Genomic DNA, 12,020 nt, shown 5'->3' with positions numbered 1-12,020 from the left:
TGCCACTGTATTTGTCTACTTGTACTGACTGTATCTGTCTTTATTTTGGGATAAAGTGAATGTCTCATCTGAATCATTATGTTCAATAACTTTCGATCTGATACTCTCCTCTTCATGCACTATTTTCAATGCTTCAGATTGTATAAGGAAATATTATGTAGTGTGTTTCTGATTTAGAACTCGCATTTGAATAGTGTCTCTTTATGAGAGGATACTGTTATGCGTCGCACAAGAAGGGGACACGTCTACCGTGTCTGAATTTGTTGGTGGCAGAATCATAGCAGAGCGAGACTGTGGATCTTCATTTTGCGATATTGCTGCTCCTGTTGGTCGGGATACGACAGTTGTCATGCGAATACGGAAGCGATAGGTTTAGGAGGGCCGTTCTCAACGCCACGTGACCTTAAGGGCCCACCGTATCTAGCGCCCAAAAGGATAGAAGTATTGTTTGTTTGTTCGTGCAGGATCGTGAAGTCACATCACGTAACTTGCTTCAGAAAATGGGTTTGTACGCGGCAAGACACGCATCCACATGGGCAGTGCGACGCCGTTTGGACCACCACGGACTGGCAGCATGGTGAGCACTGCCGCAATTTCTGCGCCACGAATACTTTCCACAGGAGTGGTCCGGCGATTTCTTTTCAGTCGGTCCTGCTTGTGCATACAGCATCAAAAACGATCTATCTGCGTGTGGAGTATCCAAGGAGAACGAACATTGCCAGATTCCATTCGTCACGGTCATACTGGACCGCCACTTGGTGTGACTGTACGGAGTGCCATTGGTTACACAACCTCTAATTCGAATAGCCGGTAATTTGCACAGTAACGATTACGTTTCTGACGTATTAAAGCCCTTCGCCATTGAGCTGTTCCATGACCTATCGGTAAACTGCAGCACGTTTTTGAGACAAACATACTGGTGTTCGGAACTGGCCATCGAGAGGGCGCGCTTGTGCTGGAAAGGGGGGATGTGACAGTACGGCGCTGGACGAAGCGGAGGGAGATGTAGACTGAAGCGGTGCGGTGTTAGACCGTGTCCTTCTGGCTTCCAAGGCTCCTGGGTTCGATAGACGACGTCGCGGTCACACAAGACGCGGGGCGAGAAGGGTGTGACGCTGGTTGGATCGCAGCCGAACAGACGGAATGGTCTGGTCTGCTGCAGTAAGATCGGCTGTTGGAAGTGTGACGTGTTGCAGTTGCGTCTGCTGACATCGCTGCTGCCGCCACCCAGATCAGCTGTCTTCAGCGCCGACTAGGAATCCGGTGAAGACGTACTTGGTGTGGATTCATTCGAACTTAGGTCCGTTTCTGTGGTACATTGCAGTGGTGGTTCAAATGGTTCAAATGGCTCTGAGCACTATGCGACTTAACTTCTGAGGTCATCAGTCCCGTAGAACTTAGAACTAATTAAACCTAACTAACCTAAGGACATCACACACACATCCATGCTCGAGGCAGGATTCTAACCTGCGACCGTAGCGGTCGCTCGGCTCCAGACTGTAGCGCCCAGAACCGCTCGGCCACTCCGGCCGGCTGCAGTGGTGGTCGATGCAGGTTAATTCAAAGGCTATTTCATGGCCCCGCAGTACTGTCCCCATCAGAATCCTGATAATCGCTACTTGTACTGTGGATAACAGATATTTTACCAAGTTCTGTAGAGTGGTTCTGCTCAGCCTCCCTGTATTGTTAAGTATTCCCGGATTCGTGGTACTTGTGTCCACTCAGAGGTATCCTATGTGTGGTAGATCCTCATACCCATGTCTACCTGGTCCTTAAGTTGCGGCTTCCGGTGGTATTGACGTTGTTAATTATTTTCTGTGTAGGATATTCGTGCTGTGGATATTGATTTCACCGTCGTATTTGTGCATCTTGAACTGTGAAACCGAGAGGACCTGCTTGATGGGGGCCGCTCTGTTGTGTACCTTACTTCTTTTCATGGGAACATTACAAATTATCAGGTAAGATAGTGACGCATTCGTCCTGGGCTGTGACTGTTCAATTTAAAAGCAGTGTGAGCGAGCTTGCTTAAATTTTCTGGCTCTTTCTGGTACGTCTGTACGCTCTCTTCTCCCATGTTAAAATTTGTCATTAGTCTAACCTGACCTCTTTCTGGATCTCCTCACGAGTTGTTTACTATTCCCGGGGAAGTAGAGGCAGATAACGTCTTAACACTAATTATTCATTGTGTTCTTGGCTCGCTCATCTGAAGATTTTGTTTCGTCGATCTGTCCTAAGCTAAACTCACACCCGATATAGCGGTCAGAGCCTTGAATTGGTATTTAATTGCCATGCGTATTTCAAAGAGAGTATTTTGTGTGTTATAGACATGTTATGCTCCCGTGCTTATTCTAAAGGCAAGTGCGAGGGTTCGGTTGACCAGCCGGTGCCCGAAATAGTTTTATACTCCCGCCAGAGAGGCTAAGGCGGTTTGCACTAATTCTGATGTTGATGTGTTTATGTTACCGCCGTTATTTTGTAACTGCTGTCATTAGTAAATTTTTATTTTGACTTTGATGCAGTTCATGGAGGACTTGATCCTTCCCCTTTTCAGTGTGTGATTAGTAGAGATAATTATCAATCTTGTAAAGTGTAAAACCTGCTTAATAACCCTTGTTAAATTGCCTTCAGTTTGGGCGATGGTTTGGTATTAGCACTTCAGAATAATTGTTCAGTTGTAATCTCAAAGCTCTAACGAAGCCTAAAGGCTGTTGTTGTGTTTTACTCGAAATATTTTTGTCAGCACTAAAATTGTTTTAAATATTCTCTGAAGATAGGATTTCAATTTTACGAATGGTGCTTAATTTTCATTTGGGTCTTGAGCAATCAATGAATCGAAGAAAGTGTACCAGCTATGTCATACCTTCGAGGTGTGTGCGATGCTATCATTCAGCACGATAGCGCAAGACCGCATGTTGCCGGTGCTATCCTGACCTACCTCGATTATAGACGCTCTGTGTTCGACTGTTGACCTGGCCAACACTTTCTCCAGATCCGTCACCTATCTGACCGTGTACTTGCTGAGAGACTGGCAAACCTCCACTCATCACCCACTGCAACTGAGCAGCTGCCACATAGAGTTGAAACATCGTGGAATGACGCACCCTATGATCATTGTTCACTTCGACTCCATGACAAGCCCTGTTAGAATCCATGTTGCTGTTGTGAGTTGTCGAGTCTGCACAGGATACTGTGGTCAATGTGCAGTGACCACTTTTCCTCCGAAGTGCCAGGCAGAAGGTGAGGGTTTGCCCACTTTCTGCCGATTGCCGATGCGCTGCGATAGCAGAATCATGACCCACGACCTGCAGTTCTTCTCAAACAATTTTACAGAAACTACTTGGCAAAAAATCATTTTTGCGTTAATTATAGCTTCATATGTCAGCTTCATGATGATGTGCCCATCATTTCGTTAACGGTCATTGTTACTGAGATATTTCCATTTAAGTAAGACAATGCGCAAAATTCGAAAAAGATTTCAACGGAAATTGGGGGGCGCTACGATTTTGTGCTTGATGCATATTACATAATATGTTGCTGCATATGAAATTCAGACAACGTATTGAATTTTTGTTTGGACTTGGCTGCAGGCCTCTATCTGTCACCAATCTCGAGAGAACTGATCTGATGTAGCACACACATTTGTGACGGTAGATGCCAGCGGCAAGCTGGAATGAAACATCCACAACATTCCTCATATTTCATAAACCATTTCAGACTTCGAAATGACTTTTGACAAATGATAGCACACAAGGAGGAGCTATTTTTCCGTATTGTTATTATGCAAAACTTCATTATCTACCATGTTATTTCACTCACTACAGACTTTTCCGACGGAAGAATTTAATATGTAATGGCTAACGATAACTGATGAAATGAGAAATTATGCGCATTTTGGAACAGCAAGTGATCAACAAGTGAAGACATTGCACGCTTATTTTAGTACCGAGAATGTGCTTTTTTTATTAGTTATTGATTAGTGAGTTCCTCACTTGATAAACTTACTTCTCTCGCAGTTGCGTCTACAGAGTATCTACATCTACATCTACGTAGCACTCTGTAAGCCACCGTACGGTGTGTGGTGTAGAGTACCCTGTGTGCCACTACTTGCCATTTCCTTTCCTGTTCCACTCGCAAATAGAGCGAGGGAAAGTCGACTATCTATATTCCTCCCTATGAGCCCTAATTTGTAGTGTCTTACATTTGTGGTCCTTACATGCAACATATCTTGGAGGCAGCAGAGTCGTTCTGCGCTCAGCTTCAAAAGCCAGCTCTCTAAATTTTCTCAGCACTGTCCCTTGAAAAGAACATCACCTTCACTCCAGGGATTCCCATTTGAGTTACCAAAGCATTTCGGTAACACTTGCATGGTGTTTGAACCGACCAGTAACAAATCTATCAGGCTGCCTCTAAATCGCTTCAACATCTTCCTTCAGTCTGACCTGGTACGGATCCCAAACACTCGAGCCGTACTCAAGAATAAGTCTCACCAGTGGCCTACATGCGGTCTTCTTTACAGGTGAAACATAGTTTCCTAAAATTCTCCCGGTAAACCGCAGTCGACCACTTGCCTTCTCTACCACAGTTATCACGTGCCCGTTCCATCTCGTATCAATTCGCACAACTTGTCAGTCAGGTGGCATTGTGTAAACTCTGCTGTGTTTCGCCAAAAGAAGCTAATTTTAACTTGATAACAAGAGAAATATAGGTTTCATTCAAAATTCGCCATTCATGACGCTTCTCTTAAAGTTACAAACGGTTAACAAGGCAGGCGAAAATAAATTGCTGCTTTTTTGCGTTTTGAAAGTGGTTCTTTTTAGAGTCTAACCAAAGCAGAGCATAGAGTAGATTTTGAATGGTCACCGTGCAAGTGCAGGAGTGGAGAGACCCCACTTAATATTTACAAAAGATGTGAGTGTAGGCTTCAGTTTAGAGGGGCACTTCCCTCCGGCGCTCGGTATGTCCCCTACAGCACCTACCGCCAAATCCCACCACCACCGCCAAGCGTGCCCAGCAGATTGGGCGTCTATCGGCCATGTTATTCTGTGCGCACTCTAGCTCTGTGTGCGAGATTTTGCATTCTGTTTACCCCCAAACCGTAGTACTATATATATCATCCTAGTATACTGTGAAAGTACACTGCTGGCCATTGAAATTGCTACACCAAGAAGAAATGCAGATGATAAATCGGTATTCATTGGACAAATATTTTGTACGAGAACTGACATGTGATTACATCTTCACGCAATTTGGGTGCATAGATCCTGAGAAATCAGTACCAAGAACAACCACCTCTGGCCGTAATAACGGTCTTGATACGCCTGGGCATTGAGTCAAACAGAGCTTGGATGGCGTGTACAGGTACAGCTGCCCATGCAGCTTCAACACGATACCACAGTTCATGAAGAGCAGTGACTGGCGTATTGTGACGAGCCAGTTGCTCAGCCACCATTGACCAGACGTTTTCAGTTGGTGAGAGATCTGGGGAATGTCCTGACCAGGGCAGCAGTCGAACATTTTCTATATCCAGTAAGGCCTGTACAGGACCTGCAACATGCGGTCGTGCATTATCCTGCTGAAATGTAGGGTTTTGCAGGGATCGAATGAAGCGCAGAGCCATGGGTCGTAACACATCTGAGATGTAACGTCCACTGTTCAAAGCGCCGTCAACGTGAACTAGAGGTGACCGAGACGTGTAACCAGTGGGACCCCATAACATCACGCCGAGTGATACGCCAATATGGCGATGACGAATACACGCTTCCAATGTGCGTTCACGGCGATGTCGCCAAACACGGATGCGACCATCATGATGCTGTAAACAGAACCTGGATTCACCCGAAAAAACGTTTTGCCATTCGTGCACCCAGGTTCGTCGCTGAGTATACCATGGCAGGAGCTCCTGTCTGTGATGGAGCGTGAAGGGTAACCACAGCTATGGTCTCCGAGCTGATAGTCCATGCTGCTGCAAACGTCTTCGAACTGTTCGTGCAGATGGTTGTTGTCTTGCAAACGTCCCCATCTGTTGACTCAGGGATCGAGACATGGCTGCACGATCCGTTACAGCCATGCGGATAAGATGCCTGCCATCTCGACTGCTAGTGATACGAGGCCGTTGGGATCCAGCACGGCGTTCCGTATTACCCTCCTGAACCCACCGATTCCATATTCTGCTAACAGTCATTGGATCTCGATCAGCGCGAGCAGCAATGTCGCGATACGATAAACCGCAATCGCGATAGGCTACAATCCGACCTTTATCAAAGTCGGAAACGTGATGGTACGCATTTCTCCTCCTTACACGAGGCATCACAACAACGTTTCACCAGGCAACGCCGGTCAACTGGTGTTTGTGTATGAGAAATCGCTTGGGAACTTTCCTCATGTCAGCACTTTGTAGGTGTCGCCACCGGCGCCAACCTTGTGTGAATGCTCTGAAAAGCTAATCATTTGCACATCACAGCATCCTCTTCCTGTCGGTTAAATTTCGCGTCTGTAGCACGTCATCTTCGTGGTGTAGCAGTTTTAATGGCCAGTAGTGCAGAATGAGTGGAATGCCCCTATTCGACATGCTGCAGCTTTAGCGGCCGGCCGGCCAGCCCGGCCAGCGGTGCGGCGCGGTGCGGGGTGTGTACTGACAGCTTGAGCAGGCTGGGCGAGTGCGCCAGCAGGCGGCCGTCGAACCCGCGCAGCAGGTTGTTGTTGAGCAGCAGGGTGGTGAGGTTGTGCAGGCCGCGCAGCGCGCCCGCCGACAGCTGCTCCAGCGTGTTGGCGAACAGGAACAGCTTCTGCAGCGCCGGCAGCTGCGCGAACGCGCCGTCGGGCAGCCGCGACAGCAGGTTCTGGCCCAGGTGCAGCTCGCGCAGGCACCACAGCCCGCGCAGCTCCTCCCCGCTCAGCTGCAACACCCACACCCACGCCCACACTCTGCTGACACCGTACAGCAACTTGCTGGGCGACAGTTGTCCACCTATATCAAATAAACGTGGCAGGGGTAAAATACGGGCAGCGAAAGGCTATTTACAAACATCATCGATATGGGCTTTCGGAGCCGAAGGCTCATTCGTGTACCCTTAATGACTGCACGACACAAAGCTTTGCGCCTCGTTTGGACCCGTCACCAACGACAATGGACTGTTCATGATTGGAAACGTGTTTCCTGGTCAGACGATCTTGCTGCAAATTGTGTCGAGCGGATGGACATTTACGGGTATGGAGGCAACCTCAACAACCCATGGCCCCTGCGCGTCAGCAGGGGACAGTTCAAGCTGGTGGAGGGTCTGTAATGTTGAGGGGCGTGTGCAGTTGGAGTGATACGGGACCCCTGATACTTCTGGATCCGACTGTGACAGGTCACACGTACACAAGCATCCCCTCTGATCACCCACATCCACTCGTGTCCATTGTGCTTTCCACGGACTTGGGCAATTCCAGCAGGACAGTGCGACACCCCACACGTCCATGATTGCTCTAGAGTGGCTCCCGGAACACTCTTCTGAGTTAAACACTTCCGCTGGCCATCAAACTTCCCAGAAATGAACTGTTCAGAAAAGATCTCCGCCCGCTCGTACTCTTACGGATTTATGGACAGCCATGAATGATTCATGGTGTCAGCTGTCTCCAGCAATATTTCAGACATTCCAGACATTGCGACACTTCTTAGAGCTCGCGGGGGCTCTACGCGATATCAGGCAGATGTACCAATTTCTTTTGCTCTTCAATCTAGTTCAGATATTCCCCCTCCATGACTAAACCCTAGCATGTTTCCTTGATATTCTTAACCTCTTTCTACTACTAGCTTGAACTTACATTTTTTCGCTGCTTGTAAGAGAGTTCCTGAACTCTTTAGGATGTTCGCAGGCACTTATCCATTGTCTTCTCTCAGTCAAGCTGTTAGAGATGTCTAGACAAAACTAGCAGACTTAAGCATCTCTTGAACCTATTGCCTTATTTGGAAAATCTGGCCCTTTCAAAGTAATAATTGTCTAGATGTATAGCCACATCATGTTCTCAAATAAAACAATTGTCACTAGATGGGTAAACGCTATATTTATCCTTTCAGTGACACTTATTTGAGGATATGACCCGGCTGTATACCCAGAATACTTTCATAATCTGCGGTGTAACCACCTCGTTGTGTGCTTTCAACAAAAAATAATTCAAAGTAAATTCCTTTATGAAATATTAATTTTTTCAATGCTACATGAAACAAATGTTCTTGAACTTTGGTGAGTGTGTAAGTCAGTTTGTTCAAAATAATAAACGTCGACCAGATCCTATGATCATTGTGTTGCTTCGCTGCAGCTGATGCTTCTTGTATGTTTCTTAAGCGAAAATGTACCAGAGAACACTACCGTTCTCAAAAAACGTGAAAAGTCAGTTAGTGTTTCTGGTGTACAATTTACCAGGGTATTACGTCGCAGAGTGCTGCTCAAGATCTTACATCATACTAGACCAGCCAAACGATTTCTCGCGGGTTTTATGTACTCTTGCTAAGAACTGACTTTGTATTGCCTTCAGTTAATTCACTAATTACAATTACTAAAATTCTTGATAATTACAAAAAATCTTATCATCCAGTGGTAACAATTAAAATGCAATGGACGTGAGACAAAAACCATTACATATCTCTTATTTTCATGGAAAAATATGTCAACTGAAAAAAAGTGCTTATTAATTTTTGTTAATTACTCTGAAACTACATCATCCCAAACATTTCTATTATGTTTCCTGTTTTAAATATGAGTAAATTATTTTTTAGTGGGAACAGAATTTCAATGTGTAATACAGCAGCCATTTAGGTTGCTGTTTTCATAGTTAATCTGGTTTCGTATTATGAATTACAGTAATTACGAGGTAATTAGATGTTGTTATGTTAGCCAATAGCATAGCAACCTGACAGTATGCCGAACAGAGCCGTCACGTGATTCAGCCATTGCAACCACAGTACATTTGGTATCTCTTTTGTTACACGATTGTTCGTAAATGAAAAGCCCTAATTATAATCGAACGATTTGACAATACATGGCCCTACCATGGACGTAATATTGATAAGTACTTTGACAAGAAGTTGTAGAAAATTACGTTACAGAGCTCAAAAGGCGAAATTGCTTATATTGGGCCCAACTAATGATATAACAGTTGATCATGCAGTCCAAATTAGCTTCGAAATTTTATGAAAATTGAGCTGTTACGTTTCAAAGCCTATGCAATTATACTGTGTCCTTAACCAAACACTAGCACCGTGTTCTTAACCAAACACCCCCATAGCCATCCACGACACAGCGACCTGCTGAACGGCACGTTGTCGGATTCAGAGTATGAGAAACTTCCAAATTGTGCTTCCACAGAGGAGCAATAAATATGGTTGTATTAAAACATAGCATTCCATTCTCTCATTTAAGGCAAGTGATTTTCGATGAGCATGAATTTCACCAACTGAACTACAGTTTCGTGCAAAAATGAAACAGAACTCGTCTTACAACGTATCACACGCCTGATAAAAGTCGTGTGTCGGCCGTAGCCTAACATTTAGCCACAATTTCCGCGATAGATAAGTTATCCATTATCTGATAGAGAAGTCGATTCAAAGTAAAGTATTCGTGTAAACAAGTATCTACGCTGCGATACGATGCAGCTGTGTCGTTTGCTGCGCGAATCATCGTCGCTAATCAAAAAAACTTGTCACACCACTTCGATTTGACGATTAAACTTCGAGAGCACAGTCACGCACGACTCCATTTATGGTTTCTAAAATAAAAAGAACTACCATTAACAGCCAGGAACAAAAGCTGAGAAGTTTGTAAGAAAGAAAGAAAACCCTCTAGTTAACATTTCTCTCGTCTAGGATGATTGTACAAAAGTTGCTGTCCAGGAAGAGAAACGAAAAGTGTTATTTATAGACAAGCGTAAAAACGAAAATTTTAAGAACTAGCTCGTGATTAAATAAATTATAACTCTCTTTATATCAGAGGCTACCTGGCGAATTGATATGAATTCCTCAGCGGTTAATGCTGTGAGAATTAATTAAAACAAGACTCCGTTGATTTTGCTAGGTTTAGTAAGCTGAGAATAGTGTATAGATAGTGGAGGCACAAAGTTCATGGAGAGATTTAAACCGTTTCATTTTAGGATGTACTTAATACGCACCACAGAAAAATAAATTGTGGATAAACCATGCAGAAAATGTGGGTTCCTCGGACAATAACTATTAAAATCGTAAGTATTCTTCTGAAGTCAGAACGATCTCTAAATTAATAGTTCCTAACTCGACACCTACCAGGAAGAGACATAAAAGTCTATAACGGAGATTTGTAAATTTACATATGCTTAACGTTTAACCGTAGTCACTAATGTTAAAACGGTCTCGTAAACTGTTGTCTCATTTCTGACACAAAGTAAACAAGAAAATGTATAATACGTTTCTTGAAGATGCTGATATAAATTGAGGCCAGTCTATGTTCAGAAAAAAGACAACAACAAAACACGAAAAACGAAACAATCATCAAGGAAAACACTTGCTGAGTTAGAATACCCAGTAAAATTGCTGCACATTAATTAAGATATATCAAACATACATGACAAATTGTTTACATATTTGAAGTGGTGTTTCGGCATTAAGGATGTTGTATGAAATGCAGCTTTTATGTTGCTTCTAAACGTCTTACAAACAAGAAAAAGCCTTGAGATTCTGAAATAAAACTGGATAATTCGAATTTAAGTGAATAGTGTGGATATAGGAAATGGACGCAGAGCACAATCAAAGATTACAAAAAAGGGAGCTGCTTGCTGTGAAGATAGTATATAGCTAATACAGACAAATAAACGGAAGCTGACACAGATTTGAAAGTAGATCACTTGCAGCAGATGCAGTAGTATGCAAACTAAACGATGAAGCTTTCAAATGAAGCGACAAAAATGACGCAGATAAAGTCATAAGAAAGACAAGTGGAAAGACTATTACAAAAAACTGTGAACGAAGAGATTAAAGGACAATATAACGCAATAGTTGTGGGAAGAAAATCAGGAAGAAACGGATGAAAATATGTAAATATAAAAGATATGAATGTGAAAAAAAGTCTTAACTTATTTGTTTATGTTTTCATTATTCTTCTGACTGGTTTGACGTGGCACACCACGACTTCCTCCCCCGTGCCTGCACTTCATCTGAGAGTTCCACCTGCACTCAACGTTGTCAATTATGTTTTGCATCTACTGCAATCTCTGTCTCCCCCTACAGCTTTTACCCTCTACCACTCCCTCTAGTACTACGGAAGTTTTGCCCGATGTCTTTAACACACGTCCTTCATCTTGTACGTTCTTTTAGTCAGTGTCTTCCAAATACTCCTTTACTCTTCAATTTTTGTAGTCCTGTCTTCCTCAGTTGCGTGTAATATTACGGTATATTGATAATTTTTACTTATGGACCGTCTGACAGCAACTGAATAAAACACAATTTTAGTGCCATACGCGTTTCGCCTTTATTTTCTGCAAGGCATCATCAGTGGCAGGTTGCGTGGACAATTTCCTACATATTACGCTCCTGTTGCATTTTTGGTGTTGTTCTTCTTCTTATGAACGCCAATTTGCGGTTTTTTTCACATTCCACAGCACTATGCACTGAACGCTTGTTTTAATGCAATGTTTTGGTTTCTTTCCTCGGCCTTCCTCTACAGAACGACTTCACTTCTTACCGGTCCTCTTATATTCAACATCCTTCTGCAACGCCACATTTCAAACACGCCGATTCTTATATGTGTATATGTGTGTGTACTTGTTTTTCTGGGTATTTACGTCTACATAGCATTGCATGCAGGTGAATCGTGGACTATATTACTATATATATTTTTCCCATGATTCACCTGCATGCAATACTATATATGCGTGCGCACATACCCAGAAACATCTTCCTTAAATTAAGGCTTATGTTTGAAGCTAATAGAGGTATTTAGCTAAAAATTTCCTCGTTGTCTGTGCTAGTATGCCTCTTACGTCCCCGCTTTGTCCGCCAATAATAATGAGTA

General features: G+C 43.8%; 1 protein-coding gene across 1 annotated transcript in view; it reads right to left on the bottom strand.

Annotated features, from left to right (window-relative positions):
- LOC124545955 (carboxypeptidase N subunit 2-like) overlaps positions 1–12,020 on the bottom strand; it is a 164,700-nt gene that overhangs the window by 39,891 nt on the left and 112,789 nt on the right. Inside the window, exon 8 of the mRNA XM_047124918.1 lies at positions 6,637–6,896. Within this exon, the coding sequence (XP_046980874.1) occupies positions 6,637–6,896 (260 nt within the window). The remainder of the gene's footprint in view (positions 1–6,636; positions 6,897–12,020) is intronic.

This window comes from Schistocerca americana, chromosome 8, assembly GCF_021461395.2.
Source record: "Schistocerca americana isolate TAMUIC-IGC-003095 chromosome 8, iqSchAmer2.1, whole genome shotgun sequence".
Classification (NCBI taxonomy): Eukaryota; Metazoa; Arthropoda; class Insecta; order Orthoptera; family Acrididae; genus Schistocerca; species Schistocerca americana.
This window is presented reverse-complemented; position numbering and strand designations above follow the sequence as displayed.